General features: G+C 43.2%; 3 protein-coding genes across 6 annotated transcripts; all 3 read right to left on the minus strand.

Annotated features, from left to right (window-relative positions):
• Positions 1-363: 363 nt before the first annotated feature.
• On the minus strand, positions 364-5,591 carry LOC146496325 (uncharacterized). Its single transcript, XM_085142505.1, has 4 exons — positions 5,170-5,591; positions 5,008-5,070; positions 4,846-4,908; positions 364-4,742 (listed from the first exon to the last, which is right to left on the minus strand). Exon 4 carries the CDS (start codon positions 4,194-4,196, stop codon positions 660-662), a length of 3,537 nt encoding a protein of 1,178 aa, XP_084998631.1. The 5' UTR covers positions 4,197-4,742; positions 4,846-4,908; positions 5,008-5,070; positions 5,170-5,591; the 3' UTR covers positions 364-659.
• Positions 5,592-6,754: 1,163 nt separating this feature from the next.
• Positions 6,755-10,417, minus strand: LOC146496326 (tonsoku-like protein). 3 transcript variants are annotated; one of them, XM_085142316.1, is made up of 7 exons: positions 10,254-10,412; positions 8,749-9,056; positions 8,391-8,562; positions 8,117-8,292; positions 7,959-8,032; positions 7,706-7,839; positions 6,755-7,282 (listed from the first exon to the last, which is right to left on the minus strand). In XM_085142316.1, exons 2-7 carry the CDS (start codon positions 8,896-8,898, stop codon positions 7,086-7,088), a joined length of 903 nt encoding a protein of 300 aa, XP_084998442.1. In that variant the 5' UTR covers positions 8,899-9,056; positions 10,254-10,412; the 3' UTR covers positions 6,755-7,085. The 3 variants fall into 3 exon arrangements, with proteins under 3 accessions (XP_084998442.1, XP_084998443.1, XP_084998444.1); XM_085142317.1 differs by lacking the exon at positions 10,254-10,412 and adding an exon at positions 9,576-9,620; XM_085142318.1 differs by lacking the exon at positions 8,749-9,056 and having other exon boundaries at positions 10,254-10,417.
• A 1,244-nt stretch (positions 10,418-11,661) lies between these two features.
• LOC146496327 (tonsoku-like protein) lies at positions 11,662-15,301 on the minus strand. 2 transcript variants are annotated; one of them, XM_085144125.1, is made up of 7 exons: positions 15,160-15,300; positions 13,656-13,963; positions 13,298-13,469; positions 13,024-13,199; positions 12,866-12,939; positions 12,613-12,746; positions 11,662-12,189 (listed from the first exon to the last, which is right to left on the minus strand). In XM_085144125.1, exons 2-7 carry the CDS (start codon positions 13,803-13,805, stop codon positions 11,993-11,995), a joined length of 903 nt encoding a protein of 300 aa, XP_085000251.1. In that variant the 5' UTR covers positions 13,806-13,963; positions 15,160-15,300; the 3' UTR covers positions 11,662-11,992. The 2 variants fall into 2 exon arrangements, with proteins under 2 accessions (XP_085000251.1, XP_085000252.1); XM_085144126.1 differs by lacking the exon at positions 13,656-13,963 and having other exon boundaries at positions 15,160-15,301.
• Between the last annotated feature and the right edge of the window lie 591 nt (positions 15,302-15,892).

Below are 15,892 nucleotides of genomic sequence, written 5' to 3' on the forward strand. Positions count from 1 at the left end.
GCATGATATAATCCGGGAAGAATTTTCAATTATGCTTTTAACAAAAAAAGTCTTGCCGCAGTTACTGGGACCGCTGACCACCATACTGAACGGGTGCTGCAACCGGGCGTCAAACCCCTGTTCTAATTTAAAATCCATAAGGTACGGTTGTATAGTCTGGGAGCACACGGCGCTTATTGTAAACAACTTTAACTTTTTTCACAATGGTTTTATTCTTCAAATGAAGCTTCTTTTTATCGCGTCTGATGCTATCAGACACGGCAACTAGGTGTGCGTCTGATGTCTGATTGGTTACAAACTTGTGGACTAAACCTTTCAAGGATTCATGGGTGACAACTTTTGAGTTTAGTGCGTTCAGTGTCACGCCTTTACATTTGACCTGGGTCTTGCCCAACGATGTGTGATACGCGTAGCATTTTGGCCCACCGGAAACAAATTCCGCTATGTAATCCTCCACACCACCCTCTCCACAGTCTAATTCGCTTGTGAGATCCCCCAGAAACGGACCTAGAGGAGGCATCCACTCGCCAGGGCGTGCCGTGAAAATGACACTGTCCGTGTCACAATACAGCACGCGCTGCTGCAAGTTGTCTAGCAAATCATACAGCATGAGTCTGGCGTGTGCAGTGGTCATGGCCCCGACAAAAACATTAACGTCCTTAACACGGCATGCAACCATCAGCATGCCGCCACTGCACCATTGCGACGTCGTCAGAGATGAAACAAAACTGACGCACGTCGTACTGGTCGCTAAACATTAGCTGGCTAAATCTGGAAGGGTCTGTAATGAGCTCAGATGATGCCATATTTGACCTCATGCTGAAACGACCCCATAACGAGTTTAGCAACAGCTTGTTACAGTTACGAACAGCTTTATTTACACAAATCTTGGATGGGTCTAGCATTATTCCCTCCTTCTCATAATACTCGTCTATGTACTTCTTCTGTTCGTCAGGTGTCTTGACGTGTTCAGGATACCCCGAGGCCTCCTGTTTGAGTTTTAGGAAGGCTTTCACATAGTCTTTAAACAATGTGTCGGTCTTATTGGGGAAATGCCACACCTCATCAATAGCAAGAACCCTGTATCCCTTCTCAACAGCTTTTTCAAGCTCAAATGAGACCCAAGTGCCTTTCAATACCCGCTCACTGTCCCTGTGCCCACATGCAGTATGCTGGTTTTGGTCTTCAGCACACATGCTGCAGAGTGGAAACATCAGTTTTCCGTGGCACCTGTAGGGAATGACGGGGTGAAAAAGACCCTTAGGGGGGAGCACTGTGCATTTAACTAAGCCGAAATAATTTTCTAGCTTGTCAAAGTTGGTGTAAATGACTTGAGGGTGTCCTACAGGATAGTCTTTTTTAGACTGCACTGTGGGATAGAGACTGGTGAAGTCGTAGTAAAATATTTTTTCATCACAACCAGTCTTGTGGTACAGCTTTATAGCATTTGTGCGACCTCCAAAAAGAGCGTCTCGGGGATTCATGCGTTCTGGCTTTCTGTATGTGTGCATGAAAGCCACAACTGTAGGGTCTGTCTGCTTCAAGCCAGCCCATTCACATTCCCACATCACTATTACGTTCACACTGTGTTGTGATCTCAGTGCATCAACTTTGTCACAAAACATGCGATGCAGCAGTCCATAGGATGCTTTGCTGACAGGATTAACTTCGCTCTCGGGGTAACATTTAACACAGCCGTGGTGAAAACATCCTGCAAATTCATAAGCTGTATTACTTGTGGGGTCAAAACCGTCCACAAAATACGGTCCAACCCTCTGTTCGCCTCCTCTGAGAGCATGTTTTACCACTTTGTTGGTGGTGTGGGACACGTATTGAAGCCATTCGATAGAGACGTTAGAAAACGTCTTATTCTGCTCAACGTATGCCCCGTCATACGTGAGAGCGAGCGTGTCTCTAGGCAGAAACAGCGTTTTATACACACCCATACTAAATGCAGCCAAGGTGGTATACATGAATGGATCAACTTGTGTACAACCCAGTAACGTGTCACGATAAATGCTGCATGCTTTACGCAGGACATCAACATCGTTAACACAGTAACGCCTGAGTTCAGCCTGAAAATCAAAGGGATTCTGTGAGGCAACCTGGTACCATTCCATGAATCGCACCTTATCGCTTTCAGACATGTACTCATAGCCGTAGAAGGAGGGGTCTGGGTACGGGCCCACATAATGCTCATTATCCCTCGTATTAAACCTGTGTGGGAAATGGCCCTTCTGCAGGTCTTGAAAACCTAAAGCAGAGGGTATTTTGGCAAGGCCCATGGGCAAAAAGCTGAACGAATCAATCCATCGCTGGTCATAGTCCCTGTCATACATCAAAATCACACGGCTGCCGCTCATTATGACACTAGGTGTTATGCACTGTCTGACAAAGTACTCGAGGAGTATGTAGTTGTCAAAGCCAGATGCATTATGTGCTATGAAAGTGTACCCACAAAACCTTGGGCGTCTGTAATGTTGCACAAACGCCTCCACACACTTTAATGTGTTAAATGTGAACTTATTGCCCTTCAGATCAGACGCACACACAAAGTTAGCCTCGTGTTTACCGTTGTGGTACCTAGTCTCGAAATCATATAAAATGTATTTATCGGTAGGCTTCTGTTTTTCAACAGGCTGTATGAAACACTGATGGTCGGAGTCTCCGGTTAATTTAGGCTCGCGGCAGTGCTCGCATCTAGGCTGGGCACATCTGTGTGGCGATTTCTTGGATTCTTTATATGTGGTGCCACAGTGCATGCAATGTTTCATATTATCACAGGGGGTCATGTTGTGTTTTAATTCTGGTAATTTGTGTTGCTGGTAACAGTGTTGTGATTTGCAGATGCGGTTACAGTCGCTGCATTTCACTGTGGGACCCCTGTGGTGTTGACAGAGTGTATAACATGTGTTACATCTATGTTTACAGGAATGATGTAATGGTGAATTATATGTACTGTAACAGAAATTACACACATAGGATGCACCAAGAAAAGCGGTTGGGTTTAAAATCATGTGGTAATGTTGATTATGGAGATACATCATCAGCGTGTTTGTGTTTCGCTCTTCATGTGTGAAAAAACATTCCAGGCGTTTACGCCCTTCTGTGTGGTAATAGATTACAATCTTAATGTTGAAGTGCTTCTCAAATTTACTGACATCTGTGAATGATACTTGCTGCTTGTCGCATAGACCTACTTCAGCATGCATCCGTTTAGCTGTAGCGAGTTTTTCTAGCTCAGAGGCTGATGAGTTTAATGAATGTGCTATACATAGGGAGAAGCACAAATTGTTGTGTGTGTTGTTTGGTGTGTATAAATGTCTGCCTTTCTTTGAGAGAATCTCATCATAAGGGATTTGTGCCAGTCTTAAGCGAGCCCCACCACTACTGTTCTGAGCTACCGTGACAATAAACTCTAATTCATCATCACCGATAGATTCATCATTACTCTGCATAACTTGTGCAATTCGATCGAGAAACAGCTCCGGATCATACCGATCATCAGCGTTTAAAACAGCCTGAACATCTGAAGCCAGCGAGGGGCCACGCAGGACTACGTTTAGAACGCTGCCCTGTTGAGATCCAGCCACAGCTCGGTCTACCACATTGGCTAAGCACTCGCGCACTCGCGCAGGTACTTGTTCTGGATGATCAAGACTTATACCCCTAAAATCAAGGCGCTCACGCAATTCGCGAGCATTAAAATTAGGTATCTCTCTAATGTGTGGCTGGGAGCGCCTGCCAGATCCAGATTGCACAACGGGCTCAATCACGATAGTATCACTTTGTGAGAAATTTACAATGACTGAGGGGGTGTGTGGTGTTGCAGCGGTGCCCGGACACGCATGTGCGTCTGTAGTACTAGTAGAAGCGGTAACAGACTCAATAACAGCAGCAGCAGCAGCAATACGGTTAGCATCAGTAACAACAGTGGTCCGAGCAACACCTGATGTACTATCACTATTATTAACAACAACAACAATAGCCCCATCAGCAATAGCAGGCGTAGGAACAGTCTGACGAGGATGTGTATCAGATGAGGCTGATGCAGGCACACTATTAAGTCTAGCTATAATATTGTCTAATTTGTTATCTGTTTCTTCAGCCCACTGCATAAAAGTCTCTAAGTCAAAACATCTAACAGGACTGGAGGTTCCGTTATTATGCTTAAATAATTTATTTGGAGGGTCCATGGTCTGGATTTTAAAAGTCAGGGACTTGAAATTTTGCTGCAGATGATGTCTAATGTACTACACACTTTTTTTATGAATTTGATAAACTGTTGGTTTTGTATCTGTGCTTCTTGGTGGTATTGATTGAGTCTAGCTTCAATCAAACATAATTTATCAACTAATGAAGCTATATGACTCTGTTCAACAGGTTGAGCATCTGAAACCTTCATGTAAGCATCATACGCCGCTGATATTTGAGAGTCTGTTATACCGTCGTCTTCAAAATCTACGTGTGAATCAATGCTATTTCTGACACATTCTGGTGGGGTGGGTATATGAACAAGATCGAAATCTGATATACTGTATTCAAAAACATCAGAGAAATCACGAGGCAAGCACTCACTCGGGGGTGTTGCAGGACCGCTGATGAAGATCGCTTCTGATTCTCCACTGTTGCACAAAGCTCCAGGTTTTTGTTGTTCTGGGAGGTCGATACTGTTTAAACATTCCAAAAACGTCTGGAGTACGGTGTCCTGATCATTATGTGGAGGGGTACTGTGCTGCAGTCTGTGAAGATAGATATGTGTTAAAACATTTATACATGTACCCATTTCAAACAGAATAAGCGTGTCTCCCTCTCTATCTCTTTTTATCTAATTTATATATATACCTTGTAGTGTGCGTTATTCCTGACGGCCCTGGTTCTCCGCACATAAGGTTCTCTGGCGTGGCTCTGTATGTGTAAAACGGTCGGTTTTAGAACATTTGGAATTGTTTAAACCCATTTGCTGTTTTTTTAAATACACAATTATACACCCCGTTGTATACATACCTTTTGTAAGGATGGGCTCTGTGGTCGCGGTGTCTGAATGTTTTCCTGCTCAGTTTGTTAACCCTGGAACAAATCAAAGAAAAACTCTGTTATTATATAATTTAAAACAATCGCAAGCTTAAAACATACATACGATTAAAAATCGCGTAATTCTGTACACACCTTGTGCCTGTTAGAGATGTTGTTCCATCTTTAAAAGCCCCCGTTTCTAAAGAAAAGGGTGCTGTGCCGTTCTCCCGAACTCCTGAAAATTAAGCTTTTGTTTTAGGAAAAAGATAGTTTGAATATCCTATAATATGTTAACATAACACTTTTAAAAATACAATAATAGGTTTTGTTTTACTTACCGTTTAAGATGTCCATGTTATAAAGAACGATGATAGTTTTGATGGTCTCAAAGAAAGTGATGTTGTCGCGACGAATGCTGAGTTCACCCTGAGCTTCGCATAGGTCTCAGTTAAATACCTTCTCCAGGAACAATGCCAGTACACAACTGTTTCACACCTTAAGGTTCACACTCCCATGCTACTTCCCAGAGTTCTCGAAGAGACAAAAGACACCTACTCTGGAGGTCCTGTTTCCCACCCCACCCCCCCTACCATTTGTCTAGACAGGTTTTGTCTTAGTTCAACATTGCGAAATCCCAATTTTTAAATAAAATGATCGCATCAACCCTGGAAAGAAACCCAGTAGATGTGTGGAAAACTAGTTAAATTAAATAAAACGCTTGTGAACATGCCGACATTACCCATTCGGAAGAAATTCCCACTTGTGCCGTTTTCAAAATAAATTGCATGCATCGCAGCAAGCTGAGATATTGATTGATGGAAAAAAAAGTGCAAGTGTATTACTACTGCCAAACACGCCACCCATTGTGGCTTTCTCAATCTTTTCTTCATGTCCGAACAAACGCTCAATTTTGCCTTCATTAACACAAATTATACATCAAAACGTAGCTATTTTTCTTGCCTTTCACAAAATGACACTGTCATTATTGTAGGAGTTGCCGTTTTCTTGCATATGGCCTCGAAGCAACACAGTTAAAAAATGTCCACATTCAAAGTATATGGAGACTTGAGTGAAAATGACAGCTGAAATTCTGTAACCGAGGCGTTTTCAACTCGTCATATCTTCTAGATGTATTTTTCTTTAGAGACCTGAAAACCGCCTTGATTTTTTTTAAAAAGTTTTTATTAAAGCCTGCTGATTGTTACAGTGAAAGAATGATGTCGACAGCCCGTGTACTTTTGGAGTTACAGAACATTTTGTAACACGAAGAAACAGCAGTTTTCACCTCTCAGTTGTGGTAAACGCTTGAAATATATTATGGAGAACGCGCTTTGGGAGCGAGAGACCCGGGTTGAAATCTAGCCAGTGGCAGTATCTAATATCTTTCCCTAATTCACTTTATAATTACAAATTCTCAACACTTGAAAATTCCCACGTGTTCTGATCAAAACAGTGCAAGAATGAGCTCTTTAGCTTTTGATTTTCAACTTATCCACATTGACACTCCTGCATGTCACAAATACATTGCACAAAGCGCATCTGTGGCTGTGTACCATTTGTGGTGCGTTGGCTCCCTCTGCTGCTATGCGCCTCATTCAAATGTCGCCGCACATTTAAAAATGCAGGGTGTTTTTACACTGTCATAGATTCTAGATAGATTTCTTCAGAGACCTGAAAATCGCTGTGATTATTCACCATAGCCTGCTGAGTCTTACAGTGAAAGAACAATGTCAACGTATAGCATCGTCGGTTACTTTAATTGTGTTTGTTTTTTTTAATCAAATCCTACAAAACAGGACCATTGTGACACAAAACCTCTCACACACTAACACAAACTCTTTATACAGATACAGAGCTTTACATGTATAAATAAGGCAGACAAAAATGCATAAAACACAAGCTATCAGACTGTTGGTGGACACCATGTCACTTTATTTTGTTTTCATCTAGTTTCTTTTTGGTGTACCCTCATTAAACAAAATGTTTATAAAAATGACCACTTTTATTATGAATTATTATGAAATTAATAATTCATTATTAATTATTTATTATGAACACACCTGCCACCCTCAAGTGGAGGTGGCAGAGAGGAGGCACTTGGAGTTTTGGTCGAGAAAGTGTCCGTGTGACTGAGTCCTGTCCCATCGCTGCTTCAAGGTCTGTCGGTCCTGCTTGTTGAGGGCCTGAGAGCAAAGACGGATATCCTGGACCAGCTCTGACAAACTGTCCAGGTCTTGACTCTCCCAGGGGCCAGAGACCTGACAACCTGCAGGTTAAGCAACAAAGAAACATTTTATTTCATATCCATAATTTCCATCCCCCCCCCCCCCCCCCCCCCATAAATATTTGACATCCAAATGTAGCCTATTAGCTAGCATCCAGTAATGTTTTCTGCTCCATAAAATGGAAAATTAATTCACAACTAATCTTTTTTTTTTTTTTCCAATCTTTAAACCACACTTCTATATTGTAATGTCTGTGTGTGTACTCACCATGTAACACCTCTGTGCATACATACTAAATGTTCAAACTTAGAAATGTGTCAAAAGGAAACAGACTGATAGCAAGAAACAAACTGTTGCCAAGTACAACTTTGCACAGGTGATAAAAACATCAAAGAAATCCAAATTGTGAATTAGTGTGAAACTCCATGTCCATGGAGTATCTCCAAGTTCACACATATGCATACCTTCGAGGTTTAGAAGTGTCAGTGGTCGACGGGCCTCTCTGACAGACGCCAGGATGTTGTGAAGTCCCGCTGATGTAACAGACGGATTTCCTGACAGATTCAGACTCACCAGTGTGGGACACGACGAGAGGCACCTGTGAAATAATAATAAAAAGTCTAACAGGCCAGTAAAGGGTGACAATTTAAACAAAGGCAAAGCCCTAATAACATGAGTAATAACTGAGCCGTAGAAATGACGCCCTCACACACAAACCTCGCCAAGGTAGCTACGCTGCTGTCTGTCAGCCCATTTGCAGCCAGGCTGAGGTGGGTCAGAGAGCACTCGTCCTGCAAAAACACAAAAGTCTTAACCTGATTGCACAGTTATATCTTTCGACAATAAATGACATTGCATGATTTTTGCGTGCACACCTGTGACAGGACTTTGGCGAGGTGTTCCAGTGCCGGGTAATCAGCAGGCCCTCTGCAGACAGCTGACAGGTCCACGTGTGTGAGGCAGTGGAGGGGCAGAGTCTTTAACACCAGCTCAAAGCCGGTGGAGCCCAGGGGACTGTGGGACAGGCACACTGCTTTCAAATGGCCTGTGCCTGAACGTTCAGAAGATGTAAAGTTAGTTGCAGTTTTGCTTATGGGTGGGAGTTCAGTGAAGCTTAAGGCTTCAGTCAGCTGCTTGTTAGAGAGTCACCTGTGAGCACGCTGGCTAGCAGCAGTCGATGCTGCTGAAGGAAACAAGCAGTGAGGCCACAGGCCTGCAGAGACAGCTTGGCTAGCACAGGGCAGCAGGACAGCAGACAGGACAGAGACTCAGACACGCCGTCCCCCAGTGGGTTCATACTGAGGTCCAGCTCCTCCAGGCACTTTGAGTGGAAACGAGCAGAAAAAGCAAATGATCAGGAGAGCCAATTCTCTCTGACAGATATCATTGATACGAATCAGGTTAGCTTGTTATTAAGATCTAAGGTAGTTATTAAGACCAGAGGTAGTTAAATACAGGTTAGATGGTAAACCTGGAGCTGCCAGTATTGGCTAGCTGAGGCCCTTACCGGGAATGCAGGTGCACTCTGTCCCTTTAAAGCATTTACAGCCTTCTCCAGGCCGTCCCCTGTAATGCAGTTGGCAGAAATGTCCAGCAGCTGCAGACGAGGCATGGTGAGCGTTGTGGCAATCAGCTCAGGGAGAAGATTGTCAGACATACTGTTTTCAGAAATTCGCAGCTCGGTGAGGCTGGCCTGAAGTTTTAGGGCACGGAGGAGCGGGCCGAGGGAAAAGGCGGCCAAACCGAGTCCGCACACTGACACGGAGGAACCCCAGTCCTGAACCTCACATAGCCGGGAGACACGCTTGTTCTCATCTACAGGTAGAAAGAGACGGTACTTCATAACAGAATACAAAAATGCACATTATTAAACCCCGATTCTTTTGTCCCCATGATAGAACACAGAAAACCGACTCATAGTGTGTTAAAACATTTATATTTCTTTTTATTCAATCATCTTCCGGAAGAGAGAGACCCCTGCACAGCTCAAACGCCAGTTGCAAGAGCTCTAACATTTTTAGCTCAACATGTGTCTTATATGGTATTGTTTCTGTACTTCAGACGTCACACACACTTTCAAACATTGCTTATATGGAAAGTTCCTCCTTTCTGTGTCTATCTATTAATATGCACTAAAACCTCCTGTTTTTTAGTCTGGGTGAGCACTTTGTGAGTCAAAAGTGGCCTTGCTCTATAAGCCTTCATTATTAAAGTACATAAAACAATATAATAAGGAAAATAAGGATATTGATTTCATTCATTTTAAAGCTCAGTTTTTAAAACCTTACCATGTAACTACAGCCCAGGCAATGCAGCAGCACATTAATGACTAACCTCGTATGTGGATGGATTATCTCAGTTGTTTGGTCCGTTTACAGCATCCTGCCATGCCACTGCATTTGTCTCTAACCATCGGGAACCCTCACCTTAACTCTTATCCAGTGGAAAAAAAGTTCCCGTTCATCACTGTGTTAATGTTATGCTAACATAGCTGTTTCGCGAGTCACATAGCACATCACTATATACCAGCTAGCCAAACTTCAGTAACCCTACAAACATCACTGCTGCTTACTTTCCTGTCTTCATGTATGTCGGAAGTGATAGCAGAGCTGTGCCTTTTAATTTGTTTTAGAAATCCCTCAGTCAGAACCTGGTATATTATATTTAGATGGAAACTAGCGAGCTAACTCTCTGCTAACTTCTAACTCTGTTACATTTCAGAAATTCTTTTTTCATGGATGCCTGGGTGTTAAACTTCATTGTTACACCTGGTAGAGCAGCCACACTGACTAGCATAGCGATTTTGCTAACTGAGGAGTTGGCAACACTGCTTGTATTCAGTGGTTGAGAGGAGGTGGCAGAAACACTTAGCAGGAAGGTGAAAAAAACCCAGGACCACAGTGATACTGGGAATTCCACGGTGTTCACTGTCTTCAGCAACCTTTCAAGGGCCGGTTGAAGGGCTACAGTCTTATCATACATGTGCAGTGTTCCTACAAGCCATAAGGTTACCTTGAGTGAGGAAGATGATGATTTACAGTCCGTCTGAGTCCATAGGTTGATGTGCAAGCACATTTGTCCCATTCTCCACAGAGGGCAGTGACGCATAGGTGTGACATCAGGAACACTTAAGTTGCTGCGTTAGAGTGACAGCAGAAAATCAATCAATATTGGTTGTTATGGTTGCTATGGACGCCAAACACGCCACCCATTGTGCAACGGGTGTGCACTTTAAATATACCCCTTTTGCCCTGTGTTACAGGGCCGCCCAAGTGGCACATGGGATCGTGACAGGGCCCGTGGCGGAGATTGAAGACAGAGGGCAGCGGTTCGAATCCCATGCGGACCAATGTAGGGGACAAACAAAAAAATATTCCAGTGTCCCTGTTTCTGAAATTCACCTGCTAGGCTTGCTTACAAGCCTACAGGCGAGCCTATAGATAGGTTCACTCTGCTTTTTTACTTACCACTGTCTCAAAATCTCTTTTCCATCAATCAATATTGCTTGTTATGGTTGCTATGGATGCCAAACACGCCACCCATTGTCGGCTTTCTCAATCTTTTCTTCATGTCCCAACAAACGCTCTATTTTGCCTTCATTAACACAAATTATACATCAAAACGTAGCTATTTTTCTTGCCTTTCACAAAATGACACTGTCATTATTGTAGGAGTCGCCGTTTTCTTGCATATGGCCTCGAAGCAACACAGTTAAAAAATGTCCACATTCAAAGTATATGGAGACTTGAGTGAAAATGACAGCTGAAATTCTGTAACCGAGGCGTTTTCAACTCGTCATATCTTCTAGATGTATTTTTCTTTAGAGACCTGAAAACCGCCTTGATTTTTTAAAAAAAGTTTTTATTAAAGCCTGCTGATTGTTACAGTGAAAGAATGATGTCGACAGCCCGTGTACTTTTGGAGTTACAGAACATTTTGTAACACGAAGAAACAGCAGTTTTCACCTCTCACTTGTGGTAAACGCTTGAAATATATTATGGAGAACGCGCTTTGGGAGCGAGAGACCCGGGTTGAAATCTAGCCAGTGGCAGTATCTAATATCTTTCCCTAATTCACTTTATAATTACAAATTCTCAACACTTGAAAATTCCCACATGTGTTCTGATCAAAACAGTGCAAGAATGAGCTCTTTAGCTTTTGATTTTCAACTTATCCACATTGACACTCCTGCATGTCACAAATACATTGCACAAAGCGCATCTGTGGCTGTGTACCATTTGTGGTGCGTTGGCTCCCTCTGCTGCTATGCGCCTCATTCAAATGTCGCCGCACATTTAAAAATGCAGGGTGTTTTTACACTGTCATAGATTCTAGATAGATTTCTTCAGAGACCTGAAAATCGCTGTGATTATTCACCATAGCCTGCTGAGTCTTACAGTGAAAGAACAATGTCAACGTATAGCATCGTCGGTTACTTTAATTGTGTTTGTTTTTTTTAATCAAATCCTACAAAACAGGACCATTGTGACACAAAACCTCTCACACACTAACACAAACTCTTTATACAGATACAGAGCTTTACATGTATAAATAAGGCAGACAAAAATGCATAAAACACAAGCTATCAGACTGTTGGTGGACACCATGTCACTTTATTTTGTTTTCATCTAGTTTCTTTTTGGTGTAGCCTCATTAAACAAAATGTTTATAAAAATGACCACTTTTATTATGAATTATTATGAAATTAATAATTCATTATTAATTATTTATTATGAACACACCTGCCACCCTCAAGTGGAGGTGGCAGAGAGGAGGCACTTGGAGTTTCGGTCGAGAAAGTGTCCGTGTGACTGAGTCCTGTCCCATCGCTGCTTCAAGGTCTGTCGGTCCAGCTTGTTGAGGGCCTGAGAGCAAAGACGGATATCCTGGACCAGCTCTGACAAACTGTCCAGGTCTTGACTCTCCCAGGGGCCAGAGACCTGACAACCTGCAGGTTAAGCAACAAAGAAACATTTTATTTCATATCCATAATTTCCATCCCACCCCCCCCACCCCCCCTATAAATATTTGACATCCAAATGTAGCCTATTAGCTAGCATCCAGTAATGTTTTCTGCTCCATAAAATGGAAAATTAATTCACAACTAATCTTTTTTTTTTTTTTCCAATCTTTAAACCACACTTCTATATTGTAATGTCTGTGTGTGTACTCACCATGTAACACCTCTGTGCATACATACTAAATGTTCAAACTTAGAAATGTGTCAAAAGGAAACAGACTGATAGCAAGAAACAAACTGTTGCCAAGTACAACTTTGCACAGGTGATAAAAACATCAAAGAAATCCAAATTGTGAATTAGTGTGAAACTCCATGTCCATGGAGTATCTCCAAGTTCACACATATGCATACCTTCGAGGTTTAGAAGTGTCAGTGGTCGACGGGCCTCTCTGACAGACGCCAGGATGTTGTGAAGTCCCGCTGATGTAACAGACGGATTTCCTGACAGATTCAGACTCACCAGTGTGGGACACGACGAGAGGCACCTGTGAAATAATAATAAAAAGTCCAACAGGCCAGTAAAGGGTGACAATTTAAACAAAGGCAAAGCCCTAATAACATGAGTAATAACTGAGCCGTAGAAATGACGCCCTCACACACAAACCTCGCCAAGGTAGCTACGCTGCTGTCTGTCAGCCCATTTGCAGCCAGGCTGAGGTGGGTCAGAGAGCACTCGTCCTGCAAAAACACAAAAGTCTTAACCTGATTGCACAGTTATATCTTTCGACAATAAATGACATTGCATGATTTTTGCGTGCACACCTGTGACAGGACTTTGGCGAGGTGTTCCAGTGCCGGGTAATCAGCAGGCCCTCTGCAGACAGCTGACAGGTCCACGTGTGTGAGGCAGTGGAGGGGCAGAGTCTTTAACACCAGCTCAAAGCCGGTGGAGCCCAGGGGACTGTGGGACAGGCACACTGCTTTCAAATGGCCTGTGCCTGAACGTTCAGAAGATGTAAAGTTAGTTGCAGTTTTGCTTATGGGTGGGAGTTCAGTGAAGCTTAAGGCTTCAGTCAGCTGCTTGTTAGAGAGTCACCTGTGAGCACGCTGGCTAGCAGCAGTCGATGCTGCTGAAGGAAACGAGCAGTGAGGCCACAGGCCTGCAGAGACAGCTTGGCTAGCACAGGGCAGCAGGACAGCAGACAGGACAGAGACTCAGACACGCCGTCCCCCAGTGGGTTCATACTGAGGTCCAGCTCCTCCAGGCACTTTGAGTGGAAACGAGCAGAAAAAGCAAATGATCACGAGAGCCAATTCTCTCTGACAGATATCATTGATACGAATCAGGTTAGCTTGTTATTAAGATCTAAGGTAGTTATTAAGACCAGAGGTAGTTAAATACAGGTTAGATGGTAAACCTGGAGCTGCCAGTATTGGCTAGCTGAGGCCCTTACCGGGAATGCAGGTGCACTCTGTCCCTTTAAAGCATTTACAGCCTTCTCCAGGCCGTCCCCTGTAATGCAGTTGGCAGAAATGTCCAGCAGCTGCAGACGAGGCATGGTGAGCGTTGTGGCAATCAGCTCAGGGAGAAGATTGTCAGACATACTGTTTTCAGAAATTCGCAGCTCGGTGAGGCTGGCCTGAAGTTTTAGGGCACGGAGGAGCGGGCCGAGGGAAAAGGCGGCCAAACCGAGTCCGCACACTGACACGGAGGAACCCCAGTCCTGAACCTCACATAGCCGGGAGACACGCTTGTTCTCATCTACAGGTAGAAAGAGACGGTACTTCATAACAGAATACAAAAATGCACATTATTAAACCCCGATTCTTTTGTCCCCATGATAGAACACAGAAAACCGACTCATAGTGTGTTAAAACATTTATATTTCTTTTTATTCAATCATCTTCCGGAAGAGAGAGACCCCTGCACAGCTCAAACGCCAGTTGCAAGAGCTCTAACATTTTTAGCTCAACATGTGTCTTATATGGTATTGTTTCTGTACTTCAGACGTCACACACACTTTCAAACATTGCTTATATGGAAAGTTCCTCCTTTCTGTGTCTATCTATTAATATGCACTAAAACCTCCTGTTTTTTAGTCTGGGTGAGCACTTTGTGAGTCAAAAGTGGCCTTGCTCTATAAGCCTTCATTATTAAAGTACATAAAACAATATAATAAGGAAAATAAGGATATTGATTTCATTCATTTTAAAGCTCAGTTTTTAAAACCTTACCATGTAACTACAGCCCAGGCAATGCAGCAGCACATTAATGACTAACCTCGTATGTGGATGGATTATCTCAGTTGTTTGGTCCGTTTACAGCATCCTGCCATGCCACTGCATTTGTCTCTAACCATCGGGAACCCTCACCTTAACTCTTATCCAGTGGAAAAAAAGTTCCCGTTCATCACTGTGTTAATGTTATGCTAACATAGCTGTTTCGCGAGTCACATAGCACATCACTATATACCAGCTAGCCAAACTTCAGTAACCCTACAAACATCACTGCTGCTTACTTTCCTGTCTTCATGTATGTCGGAAGTGATAGCAGAGCTGTGCCTTTTAATTTGTTTTAGAAATCCCTCAGTCAGAACCTGGTATATTATATTTAGATGGAAACTAGCGAGCTAACTCTCTGCTAACTTCTAACTCTGTTACATTTCAGAAATTCTTTTTTCATGGATGCCTGGGTGTTAAACTTCATTGTTACACCTGGTAGAGCAGCCACACTGACTAGCATAGCGATTTTGCTAACTGAGGAGTTGGCAACACTGCTTGTATTCAGTGGTTGAGAGGAGGTGGCAGAAACACTTAGCAGGAAGGTGAAAAAACCCAGGACCACAGTGATACTGGGAATTCCACGGTGTTCACTGTCTTCAGCAACCTTTCAAGGGCCGGTTGAAGGGCTACAGTCTTATCATACATGTGCAGTGTTCCTACAAGCCATAAGGTTACCTTGAGTGAGGAAGATGATGATTTACAGTCCGTCTGAGTCCATAGGTTGATGTGCAAGCACATTTGTCCCATTCTCCACAGAGGGCAGTGACGCATAGGTGTGACATCAGGAACACTTAAGTTGCTGGGTTAGAGTGACAGCAGAAAATCAATCAATATTGGTTGTTATGGTTGCTATGGACGCCAAACACGCCACCCATTGTGCAACGGGTGTGCACTTTAAATATACCCCTTTTGCCCTGTGTTACAGGGCCGCCCAAGTGGCACATGGGATCGTGACAGGGCCCGTGGCGGAGATTGAAGACAGAGGGCAGCGGTTCGAATCCCATGCGGACCAATGTAGGGGACAAACAAAAAAATATTCCAGTGTCCCTGTTTCTGAAATTCACCTGCTAGGCTTGCTTACAGGCGAGCCTATAGATAGGTTCACTCTGCTTTTTTACCACTGTCTCAAAATCTCTTTTCCATCAATCAATATTGCTTGTTATGGTTGCTATGGATGCCAAACACGCCACCCATTGTGGCTTTCTCAATCTTTTCTTCATGTCCGAACAAACGCTCAATTTTGCCTTCATTAACACAAATTATACATCAAAACGCAGGTATTTTTCTTGCCTTTCACAAAATGACACTGTCATTATTGTAGGAGTCGCCGTTTTCTTGCATATGGCCTCGAAGCAACACAGTTAAAAAAAAATGTCCACATTCAAAGTCTATGGAGACGGTTAGAGTG

The sequence above is a fragment of the Neolamprologus multifasciatus genome, chromosome 19 (assembly GCF_963576455.1).
Source record: "Neolamprologus multifasciatus chromosome 19, fNeoMul1.2, whole genome shotgun sequence".
Taxonomy (NCBI): domain Eukaryota; kingdom Metazoa; phylum Chordata; class Actinopteri; order Cichliformes; family Cichlidae; genus Neolamprologus; species Neolamprologus multifasciatus.

What these genes read in the sequence shown, in the direction of transcription:
- LOC146496327 (XM_085144125.1), bottom strand. Translation starts at nt 13,805, where the DNA reads ATGTCTGACAATCTTCTCCCTGAGCTGATTGCCACAACGCTCACCATG. An exon ending in AGAGTGCACCTGCATTCCCG is followed by an intron (nt 13,470 to 13,655) that starts GTAAGGGCCTCA and finishes TTCCACTCAAAG; the next exon opens with TGCCTGGAGGAGCTGGACCT. An exon ending in GACACTTCTAAACCTCGAAG is followed by an intron (nt 12,190 to 12,612) that starts GTATGCATATGT and finishes CTTAACCTGCAG; the next exon opens with GTTGTCAGGTCTCTGGCCCC.
- LOC146496326 (XM_085142316.1), bottom strand. Translation starts at nt 8,898, where the DNA reads ATGTCTGACAATCTTCTCCCTGAGCTGATTGCCACAACGCTCACCATG. An exon ending in GCTAGCCAGCGTGCTCACAG is followed by an intron (nt 8,293 to 8,390) that starts GTGACTCTCTAA and finishes CTGAACGTTCAG; the next exon opens with GCACAGGCCATTTGAAAGCA. An exon ending in AGCGTAGCTACCTTGGCGAG is followed by an intron (nt 7,840 to 7,958) that starts GTTTGTGTGTGA and finishes ATTATTTCACAG; the next exon opens with GTGCCTCTCGTCGTGTCCCA.
- LOC146496325 (XM_085142505.1), bottom strand. Translation starts at nt 4,196, where the DNA reads ATGGACCCTCCAAATAAATTATTTAAGCATAATAACGGAACCTCCAGT.